The sequence below is a fragment of the Cucurbitaria berberidis genome (assembly GCF_010015615.1).
Source record: "Cucurbitaria berberidis CBS 394.84 unplaced genomic scaffold K460scaffold_3, whole genome shotgun sequence".
Taxonomy (NCBI): Eukaryota; Fungi; Ascomycota; class Dothideomycetes; order Pleosporales; family Cucurbitariaceae; genus Cucurbitaria; species Cucurbitaria berberidis.
Window position 1 is genome coordinate 2,010,542 of NW_024468937.1, and position 17,202 is coordinate 2,027,743.

The 17,202-nt window shown below is 52.8% G+C and overlaps 6 protein-coding genes across 6 annotated transcripts; 1 reads left to right on the forward strand and 5 right to left on the reverse strand.

Moving 5' to 3' along the window:
• Nucleotides 1-154: 154 nt before the first annotated feature.
• K460DRAFT_405501 (uncharacterized protein) lies at nt 155-1,948 on the reverse strand (the record flags this gene model as incomplete). Its single annotated transcript, XM_040936857.1, has 5 exons — nt 155-720; nt 770-1,168; nt 1,217-1,415; nt 1,465-1,651; nt 1,713-1,948. The coding sequence occupies 5 exons, from the start codon at nt 1,946-1,948 to the stop codon at nt 155-157; spliced, it is 1,587 nt and encodes a 528-aa protein (XP_040787797.1).
• Nucleotides 1,949-2,979: 1,031 nt separating this feature from the next.
• K460DRAFT_105323 (uncharacterized protein) lies at nt 2,980-3,662 on the reverse strand. The gene has a single exon (XM_040926523.1). The coding sequence runs from the start codon at nt 3,443-3,445 to the stop codon at nt 3,080-3,082; it is 366 nt and encodes a 121-aa protein (XP_040787798.1). The 5' UTR covers nt 3,446-3,662; the 3' UTR covers nt 2,980-3,079.
• A 218-nt stretch (nt 3,663-3,880) lies between these two features.
• K460DRAFT_376695 (uncharacterized protein) lies at nt 3,881-6,025 on the reverse strand (the record flags this gene model as incomplete). The annotated part of the gene is made up of 2 exons (XM_040934907.1): nt 3,881-5,321; nt 5,382-6,025. 2 exons carry the CDS (start codon nt 6,023-6,025, stop codon nt 3,881-3,883), a joined length of 2,085 nt encoding a protein of 694 aa, XP_040787799.1.
• A 1,117-nt stretch (nt 6,026-7,142) lies between these two features.
• On the reverse strand, nt 7,143-10,464 carry K460DRAFT_285948 (uncharacterized protein; the record flags this gene model as incomplete). The annotated part of the gene is made up of 3 exons (XM_040928851.1): nt 7,143-9,616; nt 9,674-9,893; nt 9,946-10,464. 3 exons carry the CDS (start codon nt 10,462-10,464, stop codon nt 7,143-7,145), a joined length of 3,213 nt encoding a protein of 1,070 aa, XP_040787800.1.
• A 1,306-nt stretch (nt 10,465-11,770) lies between these two features.
• Nucleotides 11,771-14,098, forward strand: K460DRAFT_405504 (SEC1 family transport protein-like protein SLY1; the record flags this gene model as incomplete). The annotated part of the gene is made up of 7 exons (XM_040936858.1): nt 11,771-11,816; nt 11,866-12,038; nt 12,089-12,136; nt 12,187-12,676; nt 12,725-13,087; nt 13,152-13,384; nt 13,445-14,098. 7 exons carry the CDS (start codon nt 11,771-11,773, stop codon nt 14,096-14,098), a joined length of 2,007 nt encoding a protein of 668 aa, XP_040787801.1.
• A 351-nt stretch (nt 14,099-14,449) lies between these two features.
• Nucleotides 14,450-16,693, reverse strand: K460DRAFT_376698 (uncharacterized protein; the record flags this gene model as incomplete). The annotated part of the gene is made up of 1 exon (XM_040934908.1): nt 14,450-16,693. One exon carries the CDS (start codon nt 16,691-16,693, stop codon nt 14,450-14,452), a length of 2,244 nt encoding a protein of 747 aa, XP_040787802.1.
• Between the last annotated feature and the right edge of the window lie 509 nt (nt 16,694-17,202).

Consider the following 17,202-nt stretch of genomic DNA (forward strand, 5'->3'; position numbering starts at 1 on the left):
TCCCATGTTCAACTTTGACGAAAATGCCCCAATAAGCTCATATTACAACGCTTAACGAACATTTTCTTCATCCAACTCCCAGTTGGTTTTTACCTTACACCCCCCTTTCGCGCCCAACAAAGGTTGCTCACCAATTCTTCTTCAATCAACAGTCTCAATCGAAATCCTTGCCCTTCGCATACTGAAGCTGCAATCCCGCCAAAAGGAAAGAGCCATTCGCAGCTGAGGCATACTTCTGGACGATGTCATGCCGCTCAGAGTCCTTGAGGTGGTAAAGTTCCGAGTGGTGGTAAAGGAAGTCCTCGATGAAATGCTTAATGTCACTCAGGGCTTCCTCAACAGTATCCAAAGCAATGTGCTCCTGGCAATGTTTCAGAGCAGCATCGCCTATAGGTCGACTGAGCAGAATAGCTTTCACATTCTGCTTGGTTCGAGTGATAGCATCGAGCTTCTCCAGAGCTGGCGGGTTGCCAATCCTTGATCCGATCAGTTGATCCAAGCCATCGATGAGGACAAGGACTTTTCGCTCATCTAGGGAAACTTCAAACGCCTTCCAGAGCGCAGCTTCGACTTCATTGGATGAGCAGCCGCCTTGTGCATGTTCCATTGCTTCTTTGATGTGTGAAAGAAGGCTATGGCAGCCAACTTTTCGGTCTAGAAGCTGCAAGAGCAAAGTCTTGATCATGTTCAGCGAGCTTGTAGTATAATTGACGTTGGTATCTGTCGAGCGGCTAGTCACAAGAACTTGAAAGCTTAACAGGCGACGTACCAACAGAGAATGTGATGACGTCAAACGGATCATTGTCGACATTATCAGTTTGAAGCTTCTCGTGAATATAGCGGGCAAGTACCGTCTTGCCTGAGCATGCTGGACCCGAAACGAGCAAAACCTTCTTACCATTTCTCATGAACTGTCTCAATGGACTTGCGAACCATTCGCACGTGAATTCGGCACGTCGTGATTCGGAGTAAAGCTGATTCGATAGAATTTTCTTTACAACGCTATCTTGCGGTGACAAGAAGTTGCGGATCTCGCGAACATCGAAGTGGGAGCATTGCTTGCTTGAAGTCCAAGAGGATATGGAGACGGACTCCAGAGGCCGATAAAACGCTGCGGATTCGAATGCGATGAAGAGATCGAGTTCAGTAGAGCTGACAAGTCCTACACCTGTCCCAGAGTCAGTTGGTTCAACGATTGAGACTTGTAGATACGTACCTCGGCTCCGAGTGTAGCAGAAGATTCTGACGTCGCGTGTCAAGTGGGCGAAATCTTGAAAGGCGTGTGCCAATTCGCGTCGTACGTCGGGATTTGACTTGATCAGATGGTTCTGGCGAATAAACACAGATAGTGAGACGGCAATCTTATGAAACTGGCTGAAGACTTTGAGGAGTATCTTCGTGTGTCCAGTGCCCAACTGCGAATTTCAGTACTGAAATGGTCGTCTATAAGCAGACGAGACTTACCTGGATAAGAGACGTGCAGCTGTCACAGATGAGACGAGTAGCATCTTCGCTATTGAGCATGAACTCGCTCAAGACACCAAGGCTGAGCAAGACGACTCCACCAATATTATCCGCCCACTTGAGGATTCTGTCCCAACTAGATCCATCGTGTGGCATGTGCTTCAAGCGTTCGTTCTCGAGTGTTTTCCTTTGATGAAAGACATGAATCAGTCTATGACACATACATATACATGGCTGTAGAGACTTACAAAAAGACGTGAACGGTTCCGCGACCTTCAAACGCAACACTCGATGAGCGGCCGAAGCCTGGTCTCGTAGGCAGGGTGAGCTTCGACAGCTCCCGGTTCACGCTCAGCTTGGGTGGCTGGAGACTTTGCATAGGCTCCAGAGTTGGGGACTGCATCCCAAGCTCCGCGATGGAGGCGTCTGGGGCTTTGGAAACACCATTAGGGATATTGACGAAGTCCATAGGAACTGGTGCCATGTTCGCAATTTTGCTGTGGCGGTGTCAGTAATGGTTCAGGGTAGCTCCACAGTCGTGAAGGGTCAAAAGACCAGGAACAAAAAGGCAATACTTACTAGGTGCCCCTGACCGAACGATGAGGATGCGGCAGGGTACGTTGAGCGGGGAGGCAGCAGATAAAAGACTGGAAGAACGAAGACTGGATAAGAGCACCTAAGCTCATGAACCCACAAGAAATTCAGGAGAGCTTAAGTGTCAGGAGTGCTCGCTTCTTTTAAACCATGTTGAAAGTTTCTGGAGTGGGGCATCATGGATGTTAAGGCGTCTCCGAGCAGCTGTTGATCTCATTTCGCAGCAAAAAGCAGATCAATTCGTTAGGTAAACGAGTCGAGGCCGAAGCAATCAAACCGATATTGTGATCGTTTAAGGTTGAGGCGCATGAAAAGTATCCGAAATAACGAATCTGGTTAGTTTGATATCCTTCAGCTTCCACCAAGGCGGTGGCGTATCAGCCACACAATGAACATTCCGCGTGAGGGTAAAGAATGCAGCTGAACAACTGTCGAAACCCATGTAGCCTGAATCCGAGTATACACGCCAAGGAGAGGTATGTGCGTGCCGTCTCATACAATTTGTGTAGTACATAGTTAGGCAATTCGCTAATACCCATGTTTCACCCTAAGACTAGTCCTACATACATATGGAGATCCCGTCGACCCATATTGCTTGATACTGAATCAAGAGAAGGCAGCCACGAATATTGTCTGTCCAATTCGAATTTCCTCGGGGTTGTCCAAGGTGTACAATGAGGTATGTACAATCGTTTTACTCATTGTAATGCGAGAGCTTGTATAGCGTCAACATATTACAGCGAGTGTGATCGGTGCGTCAAAGCATCGCGATAGCTTGCTGCCCAACACAATGAAAAAAAAGTAGAGGCAAAAGAAAAGAAAGATGCGGCCCTCCGTGGCACCCAACCTGAGGTATCGTAGCCCCCGGTCGAGACCTTGCAAATACTTCGCCCCAGCATGCTGTCTAGGAATTGCCGAACAATTGAAGAAGGGTACGCGGTGGCTGGCTGCCTGATCTAAAAGCAGTAGAGCGTGTTCGTTGCCGAGGAACAGTTTGAGCTCTAGAGGAGAGGTTCAGCTGCTAGCGTTGATCAGCCTCACCAAGGGGCGGCGCCACAATTTGGGTGCGGGAAGGACCGCCCGCAGCAAGTCGCCAGGGACTGGCGACGGCGGAAGGCTCTCGTTTAGGGAGAAGAAGTTCTAGATCTCTTGATACTCTTACTAAGAGGAGGAGGAGAAGGAGGAGAAGGAGGAGAAGGAGGAGAAGGGAGAGGGATAGCCCATGAAAGTAGTGAGCTTGTTCAAGTCGCAATGCCTCGGTGTTATACCAAGTATATTCGTCTAGACAAAATCCTATCTGCACACCTACTTGCAGACCACTCGAGTAATGTATGACCCAGTTCGCCGCCCCCAAAAACCCAAATACAGCACGCTCATGCCATGCCATGATACAAGAAACGCACAAACGACTATCCAACAAAGCTCAGAGCTTGAGTGAGGGGGAATCAGGGAAGGTATATTAGGACAAAAGTAACGGGATCCAGCTGGAGATCGTGAAACGCCATGTCGTACAATAGAAAAAACATCTTTTCTCTGCCAAAGCAGGAAAAAAAGGGATCGAAAGAGAATATTGAGAAAGCGGATAACCGAGCCGACCTCCCCATTGTGTATGATTAAGTTTTTATCGCTAACATGATCGTAAAAAATCCAAGTCTGCAAAATCCGTCTCTTACGCGCCCGAAACGCCGGGTTTCGATCGTCAATGCCAAGAACACCATGCTCCTCTGCGATGAAGGATATGTGGAACCCAAAACAACAAGTTCAAAGGCAGGGATCACTCGTTGATATCCGAAACAAAGCGGCTTGTTAAGACGCCAGGCATCTATTGCGTAGGATAGTAGTTCGCCGACTGCATCTGCTGAGGGTAAAAGTATGCCCCGTCTGGTCCTGGCGTCATCATACCGCCCATGCCAGGTACAGCATAACTTGGCTGAGCGTAACCTTCGATAGGCGGCGGATACAGTTGAGCGGAGTCTACGTAGAACGTCATGCCGTTGGATTCATACGCAACCATGTTTGGCGGGCCAGTAGGGGCCGGTGGAGCGGCGGCGGCGGGTGCTGTTACCGGCATGGCGTAGCCGGGTTGCTGAGCACCTGCAACGAACATGGGTGGCATGCCAGCAGGAGCCATATACTGAGGCTGCGCACCGTTCTGTGGGTAGTAGTAGCCCTGGGGCACGAAGGCTTGAGGCTGGTAGCCAGGCTGTGCGTAAGGTTGAAAGGCGGGCGCGTGAATTGCTCGCTCGGGTATATTAGATAAAGGCGTACCAGTTGACACCTGACTTGGGTAAGAGAGTTGGCGAGTATGTTGATAAAACGGCTGCTGCTCCGTGGCTGGGCCGGCTCCATTCATGTGCGCAGGAACCTGCTGGTGGAAGGGTTGTTGTTCCTGCTGTTGTGGTGGGTTAAAAGACATGGACGCAGGGGACTCGATGCCAGCAACAGACACAGTCTTCTGGGGACGAGGTTGATGCATGGGAAGCTGGCCTTGCCAGTTCTCGCGGAAGGTTGGCTTCTGCGGAAGGGGGTATGGAGGTTGCACTGGCATGCCGTTTGTAGGAGAGACAAGTGATGGTCCGGTAGGCATCCTAGGGCCACCAGGCGGTAGTCGTACGACTGGTCGGCTGGGATCCACGAAACCGCCATTCCGAGACATGATGGAACCAGCAGGAGATACTAGACCGTCGCGACCCATCTCTCGAGCCATCGAAGACCGCCTACTCATGGTGACGCTGGGTGAATAGACGCTGCCACCGTATGCGCTCGTTCGCCTGCTCGAGAAGCCTCCGCCGAACGAGCCAAATCGTCCACGGCCCCGGCCAAAGCCCTGCTGATTGGGTCGAAGCGCTCGCGGGATGAAGATGAAGGATCGCTCCACGGTGGGGAATATGTACCGCGGTGGAGCCGGAGGCAACGATATACGGACGGGCTTGTCGCGTCGGAGCGGAGGGCGGTGGTTCGGAAGGCGAGTATGTTGCTTGATGGGGACATTTTGGAACAGTATAGGTGCCTTCATGTTGGGCAAGTATACCCGGACTAGGGCATTATGTGTGTGCACGGTAGTTGAGAAGTTGCGACCCTGGGAAGTATTTGAGGCAGGCACAAGCGGTGCTCTTGCCGATTGTTGGAAGCCATTCGACGCGTGGTGTGCGGGTGCACTGGTAGAAGGGGTAGACTGGGCTTGGGAGCCTGGTGCGTTGACGGTCTCGTGTAGGTCGTGCTGCCACGGTGAGTCAGTAGCTTCAGGGGGCTGCGGTCTCAAGCTATATCGCAAGTTAGTAAATCGTGTATCTTTGGCGGAGCCCATGTGAAGGTGGACGTACTTTGCTGGGGAGAAGGGCCCCCCAACAGGGGCTCCCCGCCCTCGCCCTCTACCGGCGCCTGGTCTGAAGCCGTTTTGGGCAGGCGAGTGCCGATGGTCGTGCATGAAGAAGGCCCCGCGGTTTGGTATGAAGGCGGGATCTGAGTCGCGTTTCTTCTTGTACTCTTCATGCTCCCGCCGCCGGCGCTCCCCCAACGTCTCTGTCCGTGATGACGGGGCACTCACAGCGGGTGCCGGCTCGCCTACTGGGTGCCCCGTCTCGAAATCGACTGCTTCGACTTCGTTGGCCTTGTCTGCAATCTTCAGGCCGCTCAGCATCATCTCCGTCTCTTTTGAGGTCGTGAAAGCGGCATCCGAGCGAGCAATAGGCGGCGAGGGTTGCCGGGCAGCCACCACGTGTTGCAGGGGCTTCGCATCTCGGGCGCCATTTGCTTTCCGCTTCGTCTTGCCTGGGGTGCGTGACGGGGCGCTGTCGACTTCGCTCAGGTCGCTGTTGTCGGCATCGGCGTCCTCGTCGACGTCGCTCAAGATTGAAGCTTCGCTCTGCGAGTCGTCGGCGAGGGTTGCCACCGACTGGCCCTCATCCTCATCGTCCAGCCGCCTGCGGCGGGCAATGTTGTTCGTCCTCTTGCGTGGGGCAGCCATGTTTGCGTAGAGAATGTGGCGTGACGTAGCTTGTCGACGCGATACGTCCGGCGTGGGGTTGCTCTGGATCAGCTTGGTCGACGGCGAAGCGATCGATAACCTAAGCTGCGGAGAAGGGCCGGAGAGAAGGGGGCCAGCAAGGCGGAGTAGCGGAGGGTGCGGTGCGGGTCCGGGGGCTGCAGAGATTGCAGTCGTGATGGATCGACGTGGAGAGTTCGGGTGAAGGCTGGATTTGGGGTGACGGACGTGTACGTGATGTCTGATGCCTGAGAAAATATGACGGGATTTGCCGCAGCCGTGCGGGAGGCCTGCACCCTCCTCCACAACACAACAACAGCACGACAATAGCCTGGATAATAATAATAAAAATAAAAATAACAACTAAACAGGGGACTTGTCCGCGTGTAATGCTCTGTTCAAATCTACGGTATCTGGAGTGAGATTACGTAGCAGCTAGAAGTGTTGGGCTAGGCGACTGCTCTGCATGCACACGCTTGACTGTCTGAATCTTCTCTCCAGGCTGCAAACACACGTGATATTCATTCATGCATTATCATGTTAGCGGTTGGCAATTGGAGTCATATATGACCTCTAGTGTCAAACGGATTCTATTCACAGGCGAACGGCTTGGTTGCATCTACGCTCGGACAAGGTAGCCGAAGCACGCAACATCACCAGGCGCTGGCCCCAAAAACAATGTGTGAAGTGATGATTACATATGATATCTGCCTGCTCAGACACTCTTCGTCTGAGACATACTGCCTAACCGTGATCCCATCCGTTTCCTAAACGATGCATGTATTCCATGCTCGACATGATCCTCAAACCAGCGCCGTTCTGCTCTTGCGACCCGCTGAGAAGACAAACGCCGGTAAATGCATAGAGACCCACGCGAATGAACAGGCACACTGCCCGGATATGCATGCCATTCTGATGGTGAAGAAATTGGTATAGAGAAATAGAATAGAAAAGAAAGAAACTGGGTATTGTACAAAATCCACTCTGTCTACCTTGAGAGTATAGCTGTGGTAAGAAGAGAATACAAGTTTTAGACACATATGCGGGTGACTACATTGTTGGCAATGCTAGGTTGATGATAGCCCGGGAAGAAAAGTCGTTACATGTTGAGGTCGTGGATATACGTGCAGTTGTCGCCTTTGTTGCATGTACCCTTCTGGAAAAACTTGCATGCAAGCACCTTGTGAGGTCGATCGCTGCGGTTCTTGTGTCTCTTTCCTTGTCCTCGCTCAGCGTTGCTGTTGACATCATCACGCTGCCGCTTCATTCCGCCATTGGGTTGTTGATCATACTGCTGCTGCTGCTGCTGCTGCATCTGTGGTTGATATGCTGCAGCAGCAGTGTCCTGTTGTGGTGGTGGGAAGGAAAACGGGAATGGAGGGAAACCTGGTGGTAACCCCGGCGGTGGTGGTGGCAAGGCGCCTCCTGTGGCAGCTTGCGCTTGTATAAGTGCCATCATAGCATTAAAGTCGAGACCAGCTGGCATCGACGGTTGAACTGGCGCTTGCATCGCAATTGGTGCTGGAGGCGGAGGTTGTGATGCATTTTGCCCATTCAGAGCACTGAGAATACTCGCAAGATCAACTGCAGGGGTTGGAAGAGCAGGTTGTACATATGTGTTTTCAACCGGGGCTGGCTGCGCTATTGCTGGAGCTTGACTCGTTGAAGGATTGGCGAATTGCTTGAAGATGTTTTCGAGATTACTGAGGTCCGGGACAGTTGCAGGAACTGATACTTGTGGGCACCTCTGTAAGCACACATCGGGTGGGGGTCCAAAGTTCGTGACCGTAACGGCAGGTGTGGACTCCTCTAGTGGTTCTCGTGGAGAGGATGGGATATCACTTGGATGTGAATAGAAGACCATCAGTGTGGCGTTCTCGCGCCGTACGTTGGCTTCCCTTTCAGGGCACGAAGGCTGATTCTCTCCACCACCAAACGGCATGTAGTTGCGTTGGCGCTCATCAGGCGGTATAACACTGAAATCAACCCGCGATGGTTCTCTCCAAGGTTGGTGGTCCATTTCTGCATCATCCTCGTCTTCATCGACATCAAGTTCTTTGTGCTGCTTGAACATGCGGCCCTCTCCACCAATGTCACCGGCGTCTCGAACGAAATTCTCCTCGTGACCCATATCTTCTTCGGGCGCATGGTCAAAGTATCTGATGCTCACCAAAGAGGTGTCCGGGCGGAAGGTGACGCGCAAATGCCGACGAGACTCTTTTCGCAGGCGTTTCGCCTTTTCTTCGGCACTCTCTGGAGGTAACTGTTTCTCGGATTTGGCGGGCACTGCCTCTTGCTCTTTGGGCTTCATGAGTGAGGCCATGGTTTGGGCAAACGAAAATGCAGGCTTTGATGCCGTTGTTGGTGTGGGCTTCTTATCCCTGGTTGCAACGGTAGTAGTAGGTCTGGGTGGAGCAGTAACCTTTGTGCTTGTCGGTGCAGTGGCTGCTGCTGTCGGTTTCTTGCTGGCGGCGTTGAGGGAAGCAAAGATGCCAGATGGCTTATTTGACACTTGGTTGACGCGGGCTTTTACAGGTATAGGCGCTGTCGCCGGCTTCTCCCCTGGTCGTTTCAGTGGGACTGAGCCAGATGTTGCGGTCGTGCTCTTCACGTTGTCTTTTTTCGTTGCAGTCGCAAGAGACTCTGCTGGCTTTGGCCTCTTCGCCACAGGACCCTCACTTGTGGCACGGGTCCCCGAGTCTGCCGCAGGTCGCTTTGCACCCTTGGCTTCCGTTGGCTCAGCTCCAGGTGGAGAGTTTGCTTTAGCTTTCTTAGTATTGGTTGCTGCGCCATCAACTACCTGCTGAATAAAGGCTCTATGCTTCTCATTGGCATGCTTCTTCATCGATACGAGCGCTTTGATGACCTTGGTCTCTTCGAGGAGCTCAGAAGTCAGAGTACCGCAGCGTGACAAAATCTCGAATATAACGGCAGCAAGTGGCCCATCGTAATCCTTACTATGGAAACGATTCGCCAGAAACTGATAGCACAGGTACAAGAAAGGCTTGATTTGTCCCAAATGATAAAGCACATCAGGATGAGCAAGTTCAAGGGCGGCTTTGAGGGCAGACTGAAGCAGGTCTCGCTGACTCGCAACCCGGCTCTTGAGCACGGGCAGCTCGCCCGTCTTCTTCTGCTCTTCTGCTTCCGACACAGCTTTGCTGTCGGCCCGCCAACGCTTCTGGATGGTGTTTAGTACTTCCCAGATGTCGCGCATGCTATTCTTAATCTTCTCCGAGCCTACGGGCGATGCCCGAGGATACCAGGTAGCCTTGATGACGTCATAGCGGACAGCTGCATGAGGCTCCTCCGGTCTCGAGGCAGGCAATGGAGATTGCTCCTCCACTTCATCATCCGAATATTCGCTGTCGTCGTCTGACGATTCCGTATAGCTTTCACTGTCACTGACTTCCCTCGTCAGTCCTGAAGGGCTGCTTGCAGTTTTCCTCTCGGACTTGAAAGGTCTTGATAGAGATGACTTTGAGGACGATAGCTTGGCAAGCTTTTTGTTACCGGCTCCCGCTTTCTTCAAGTCTTTTAGGGACAGTCGCGCGGTGTATAATGGAAGCGCAGCTACAGGTGGGTTAGATGGTGCGCTACACGGCATTATAATTGTGCATGAGAGCTTACTTCTATTGGTAGCCAAGTGAAAAGGCTCTGAGCCAAGGGTGACGAATTTATTCAGAGCATTAGACTTTGTGGCTTTTGCCAGAGCAGCGGGGTCAAGAACATAGAGGCCACCCGACTTCCTGCCCTTTGGAATTTCATACTCTGGAACACGCACAGGCTTGACTAATGGTGTTGGTATCGCCCGCTGTTGAGAAAAGAGTTCTGATGTGCTCTTGGGTATCTGGTCATGTCAGTGGTTGTTTGGGTCATGCATGTCTTGGGGGCCAACGTACTTGGAAGGGAGACGCTGCAGGGCGGATATTATGAAGTTGTGCTGTGTTGTGCTGTAGAGCTTGCGGTGTCACGGTGCCAGATTGGCCCTGTGGGGTGGCAGTCCGCATGGGCATCTGATAGGGGGACTGCTGCTGCTGTCGAAGCGCATTGGGGTCTAGGCTCAACGAAGGATCGACGTTGGAGGCTTGTTGTGCATAGTTGGCTGTCGAGGTTGGCTGGCCGAATTGACCGTATTGGTAGGGCGAGGCGGTTCGGAGGCCATGCGTTTGGGACCCATAGGGCTGGCTGAGGGCGTTGAATGGTGGTGGTTGTTGTTGTTGTTGTGTAAAGGAACCCTGGTGCCAAGATTGGCTGGATGAAGTAGGCGGGGCGAGGCCCGAAGTTTGGTTGTTGAGCTGCTCCCATGATGAGGGCCCATAGCGGTCGACAGAAGAGAAGAAATTCGGATAGGATGGGTCGGCGTAGACGTTCTGGCCCTGCATGGGGACTTGGTCACTCGGCACGTGATTAGAGGCCATGGTTGTGCTGGCTGGCTTTGTGATGAAGGGTGATGGGGGTCGGACTTCTTGGCGCAGGACTGAGTCAGCCGGCAGGTGCGGGCTCTTGATTGGCTTGGTGACGCGCACAAAGGAACAACAAAGTGTCTGGGACCCAGCAAACAGCAAACAGGACTTTAGGCGGCAGATGCAGAGTGCACTAGGCGCCAAAACAGGACTGGCGCAGAGTCACACAAAGGAGGGGTGGGTTTGGAAGAGGATGCCGATTCGGGGGAATGCGGAGAAGTGAAAATGGTCGATGATACTTTTGTGGTTTGGAGCGGTAGCAGCCCAGTCGTGGTGCTGTGCTGTGCTGTGCTGTCTGTGTCCTCGCGATGCCGTGTCCCCCAGTCCAGTCCACGAACAATGTAGCTTTGGATTGGATTTACGAGTAACGGCACACCCAGCCTTTCGCGTATTATTGCGATCAAGAAAACACTGCCTGTTGCCTCACTCGACGATTGGCTTGTCTGCGCACTCTCAAACGCACACGACACGCGCCTGCAGCGTCCGCCTGAGATGACACAAGACACACAGCCGTTTGTTGCTTGCGTGCGTGCGTGCGTGCGTGCGAGCGAGCGAAAGAGCGCCTTTTCGCCCTTGCGCGTATGGCCGGGCAGACGAAGCCCGGATCTGTCGTCGATGGGAGCTGGATTAGTAGCAGAAGCTGAAGCTGAAGCCGAAGCTGAATGTGAATGTGAATGATGGTCACTCTCTGCCCTCTCCCACGACCGCGAAGCCCTCCGACAAACGCCCGCTGCCAGTCTGAGCGCGCCCTTTTCCCCAAAGCGACGGCTCGAAGAGATGGAATCTAGAACTAGAATCAGATGCCCTTATTAAGTGGGCGGGAGTTCACTGCAAAGTAGCATGAGTGTCAAGAGGGAAGAAGAAGGGAGGGTGTTGCGTCGAGTGTGGGCGAGGTGAGTGAGTGAGTTGAAGAGAGAGAGAGAGAGAGGGCGGGCGGCAGCGCAGGGGGAGAGGCCGTTTTCAAACTCTGGCTGCTGCCAAGCCCCGCGTGCCACACTAGGCCCAGCTCTACACTAGGGCCCAGCATGAGCTGCCCGCCCGCCCGCCGCCCGGCTGTGAGCTTGCGCAGACCAAACCTACCAATCCCACCACCACGCAACCACACCGACGTGTGCTTGAACAGACAACGTGCCACCGTGTCTTTATTTCTTTCTTTGACTATCAAAACCGGTCGCTGCACACCACAGTTGTCTCAATCTCCCCGCGCATGAGGTAGCCCGCACAGCGGCAGGGTGCCAGTGAGTGATCACTCACAACCACAATGGCTTCAACACTTGAACCTCCCAGTCTCCGCAGGCAGCAAATTGGTATTCTGCCTCGTCCAGCATTGCGGGATAGGACTGATTTGAACTTTAGCCAGCTTAAAACGCCTCCTCAATTTAAACCAACCCACCGAGACCGATGCGCAAGATGGCGAGGGCAACGAAGCTTCCAGCACATCTCCAGTATGGAAGATCTTGATCCTGGACGGTGCAGCCCGGGACACCGTAGCCTCCGTTCTACATGTAAACGACTTGCGAGCTGCTGGGGTATATTACAAATGGTCTATGGGCTGTATACGGTATGCTAAGACGTGCAGGTCACCATACACCTAAACCTCCACACAAAGAGGCATCCTATTCCTGATGTATGTGTGGTAGCTGCCATGGCCGTAATCCTATGCTGATAGTAAAATAGACACCGGTAATATATCTTGTCGAGCCGAATACGCAAAATCTAGAAATCATCACAAACGACCTCGCCCAAGGCCTATACTCGCCAGCGTACCTCAACTTCCTCTCCAGTATCCCCCGTGAGCACCTCGAATCCCTAGGAGCACAAATGGTGGCAACAGGCACAGCAGAGCACGTGGCACAGCTCTACGATCAGCACTTGAATTTTGTCGTTGCGGATGACAATCTATTCCATCTCAATCAAAAGGGAGCTTACCACACAATCAACTCGTCGCAGACGCCGGACCAAGAGCTCGACAAAGTCATCGACCAAGTAGTCTCGGGCCTCTTCTCCGTCGTCGTAACCATGGGCGTTGTCCCCATCATCCGCTGTCCAAAGGGAGGTGCAGCGGAACAAGTTGCAGCAATGCTTGACAGAAAATTGAGAGACCATTTGTTAAATTCAGGGAACAAGCTTTTCTCCTCCTCCGCCTCGAGACCGGTCCTCATCCTCGGTCAGCATTCCTCTATCACTCTTTTAACTTCTTCTAACTTGATCCTAGTGGACCGCAACCTCGATTTGGTGCCCATGCTAAGTCACTCCTGGATTTACCAATCTCTAGTATATGATGTGCTGGACTTCCACCTCGGTAAAGTTAGCATGTCTGTCCCGGTGGACAAGGATCACCCTGAGAAGGGGGCGAAGAAACAAACATACGACCTCACAGCCTCCGACTACTTTTGGGCACGGAACGCCTCGCTTCCCTTTCCCAATGTTGCCGACGACGTGACGAATGAGTGGAACAAATACCAAGCAGACGCCGACAACATTACAAAGAAGACAGGCACCTCTTCTATCGAGGATATAGATGGCGACACAAAATTTGCCGCCCATTTGAAGGGGGCTATGGCGTTGTTGCCAGAGCGTAAGTAACGTCAGTGTGCGACATACACGTGAAACGTATACTGACTGCGTACCTCAACGTTTAGTCCGAGAAAGGAAAACAATAATAGAGAATCACATGTCCATCTTAGAGCACGTAATGGAGGGTCTGAAGAATCGCAAGATCGACTTCTACTTTACTGAAGAAGAAGAGCTCGCGAAACGAACAAAAGCACAGGTGCTGGATATCATCAAGGACTCAGACAAAGGCAACGAGCCTCTGGACAAGCTACGTCTTTTCCTCCAATATTATCTAACGGCAGATCAGGAGTTTTCTCGTGTAAGTAGTTTGTACAAGTTGCGTTTGAGACATGTACTGATCTCGTACCTCAACCTTTAGGCCGACCTCGATAGCTTCACGCAAGCTCTCGCGACTGCAGGCTGTGCTGACACGTCAGCTATCAGCTACGTCAAAACAGTGCGCCAACTCACTCGCATGACCATGATCGCCGCGCCTACACAACAAAGTTCAGGGGGCCAGCCGCCCAAAGCTTGGGGAGGCTTCTCTGGTCTTTCGCTCGTCACGGACCGCTTCAAGGAAGCTGGCCTGAGTGCCAACTTCGACGGCGTGCTCTCTGGCATAAAAAACTTCCTGCCCAAGAACACCGACCTCACCCTGACCAGTATCACACAATCTCTCATGGCCCCGGAGGCTGCGTCATCTGGGGCACTCACAAAGACGGAGAGCTATCTCTTCTTCGATCCCCGGTCTGCCAATGCACGTGGCACCCTACCTCAAGCGAGCCAGTCGCGCAATCAGCAAACTGTTCGGGGCATTGACGCGTCGTTTGGTCAGCGGCGACAGGGATTTTCAGAGGCCATCTGTTTCGTAGTCGGAGGGGGCGCCATGGACGAATTCCAGAATTTGCAAGACTGGGCAACGAGGGCTAGTGTTGCGGGCACAAAACGACGAATCGTCTATGGCAGCACAGCTCTGTACAACTCGGCTGAGTTCATCGGCGAACTAGCACAGTTGGGCAAAGAGAGCGCTTAAGCCGCCGACTTACAAGAGGGTTAAGGAGAGGTACTCCTACTTCGGACGTCAAGAAGCATCAAATATCGAACCATGTTACAATTTACGTCCTCTCCAATCATGATGTAATGTCTAATCTCGTGTCTTATTGCTCAATCGAGGGAAAGGTCCACGTCAATAAAGGCATGCAATGTCTAGAACCCACTCTCACTCACCGGATGTTCCTCCAATCGACATGACGCGGTCATTGAGAAGATAGTAGTACAGCCAGGATATATACAAATAGGTATAATGTCACCAAGACAGGTTTTTTCAAAGTGTAACGACGCCATCCAAAGGATATACTTATACTGGGTCAAACGCAAACAGTTTTCAACGACCCGTCGGACCGTAAACCCGATGGTTCCTCACTTCCACCTCCCCGCTACTTGCCAGACCCGCATTGAACGTACTATCCCCGAAAACAACACCCTTGCTTTGCAGTGTCCAACTCACAGTCGGTTTCGTACTGCCAGTATACGGATTCATGCTCGTTAGGATCCAGCCGCGTGCTAGGGCTTTGTACTCGGCTTCCTTTGCAGCGTCGGGCACGGCGATGAGGAGCGTCTTGGAGTGCTGGAAGGGGGCGAAGATGATTGCTTTGCCACCGGGGGGTAGCGAGGCGGAGGTAGTGTCATGCAGGGCAGGAGAGGTGGGTGCGGAAATGATGAGAGGGCCGTGTGTGCGCTCCGATGCGCCTGATGCCCACGGAATACCAGTTGCGATGAGCGTAGATACAAAGCTCATGAGAAGAGACAGCGCGGCTTGCCCTTCCGCAAGATGTACATAACCCTGAATGTTGAGATGAGGGTTCAGCAGCATGTCGATAGCGTATGGTTCTATAACCAACAGATGCGGCTGTTGCAGGCTCGATGATAGTTCGAACAGCCATTGTGCTCCACAGTCAAAAACGCAAGCTAGCGCCTGGACGAAGATGTTTCGCAAAGATGTTGTTCGCGGATGGTTTGGTGTTTGCCAGAAGTTCCACAAGCCTGAACCTGGAACCTGATACTGTATGCAGAGATCGATGAACGTGCGGGCTCGCCCAACGTGGGCTGGAAAGAGAGGGTTTGGCTTCGATCGATGGGGAAGGTCGAGAAATATGAGGTCTAGCTGCGCATATTCTGCTTGGCCGTCTGAAGCCTGAACTATACGATTCGCTGTCTTGCTGATTCGGGATGGTGGTGGGCCGACAGAATTATCATCAAGAGGTGTTGGGCGGCAGAGCCACGATATTGAGCCGTCGTGAAGCCGCAATGGTGTGCCTGTTGTACATAATGCGACTGGATCTCGTGCAGCGAGCCCCAGTAGGAGGAGAGATCGGAGGCATTCATCCTCGGTGCTCGGTCTTGAGAAGGGACTCGAAGGCATCAGAGCCAATGGCATGTCGGAGGTGCTCAGTGCAATGCACGTCTTGTCCCGGTTTGCATCCAATCTTCGTAGGTACTCTGGTAGTCGTGGATTTCCTCCCGCGCTTCTACCAAAGGTTTCGGCAATCCGCGAGACGAAGGAAGTTGGCTCTGAAATGGGACTTTGTGGCATATCCCGCCTTTGTACGGCAAAATGGCTCCTTTCTTTTGTCGTTGCCCGGCGCTGGAAGAAATACAATAGTGGCCGTATGCTGGCGTGGAATGCCGGCTCGATGGCCTGGAGTTCGCTAGCAAGGAGCAGCAGGTGAAGGAAGAAGTCCCCCGTAAAGCGAATCACTGCTTGCACTTCATCCTCGTAATTTGTATCGCAGGGGACTAGGAAGATGTGGCCTTGTCCCAATCTCATCTCGTGTGCGCACCAAGCACGTTCAAACCATGCTGAGCTAATGACTTGTTTGAAGAAAGACTTGCATGCAGCATGCTGTTGCATGAACGGTGGGATCATACCCATATTCGGTTGCTGGCTGGGGCCGACTTTTGAGTGGCGGTACTGCTCGACGTAGTATCTCAGAAATCGTTCCTCTTCTAGCGTAGCCAAAACATCGTCCAGGGCTACAACGACGATCCTTGCGTTCTTGTATATCATGTCCATAGCTCCAATTGTCATGGCCTTTTCGGCTTCATCTTCTTGATTGATGCAGACCTGGTCAAACCACAGTCCCTCGGCCATCCCCCTTTCCCTCAATACCGCCTGGAATATGGCGGCACTGGTTGGCAACGGGAATTGTTCGACCTCCTTTGTCCAGCCAAATGGCAAGTCTCCCAGAGGAGTTACCACTGTCCTGGGGGTGTCTCGGGTCACCTTCTTCCAACAGTAGCTCATAGCGATGTAACCCTCGACCTCGCCCTGCAAGTCGACATCACTGATTAAACGAAAAGAGAAGGAGCTCTCTGCGTGGTCCTTGGGAATGAAATCTTTGGCCACTGAGGGTGCTAGGCGGCTGAGGTCTGACAAAAGAGTCAAGGCGTCGATGCCTGGCTTCGAGGCTGATGTAGTCCAGGACGGCCGGCGGCTAGAAAGCAGGATCTCTCTCGTAGGAGACTCAATCAAACAGGCACGAAGGCTCGAGGTATCAAGTTCATCTTCATCAAGCTCTAGAAACTCGCATTGTCCGAACCGGGCAACGCACTGAGAGGAAAAAGACATGGCCGAAGAAGACACCGTCCCAAACGGCTACTTGAGCAAGAAACGAAGAAGCGTCAATGATGAGTACCCTCCCGCGGCAAGGCACCCACACCTTTTTGTTGCTCTCAATACGACCCCCTCTCTCTCTAGTCTCTAGTCCTAACATCCCTGACCCCTCCCCATCGCCCAGCATCGCCCGGCGCACGCTGGCGGCGCATCCGTAGGTTGCTCGGCGTGACAGCAGCCTAGCCTGCATGATCGCCTCCCGTCGGAATAGTAGCGCCACAAACGGGGGCCCCTCACGCATCGTCTGTGCACGAGGCCAATATTACCAACTTTAGGCCGCCAGCTGGGTATCAGATAGTGAGTTGTATTGTAGTGGCTGCGAGGGGCCAACAACCCAGAGGGCCACCCCCGGATCTCACGTTGCGGCACGGGCCTCGACGCCCGCAACGGTAACTCCAAATGCTCGCAAAACAGCAATACGGTATGCAACATGAAACATCCGTTTCTTCGGGTCGATCGGACCC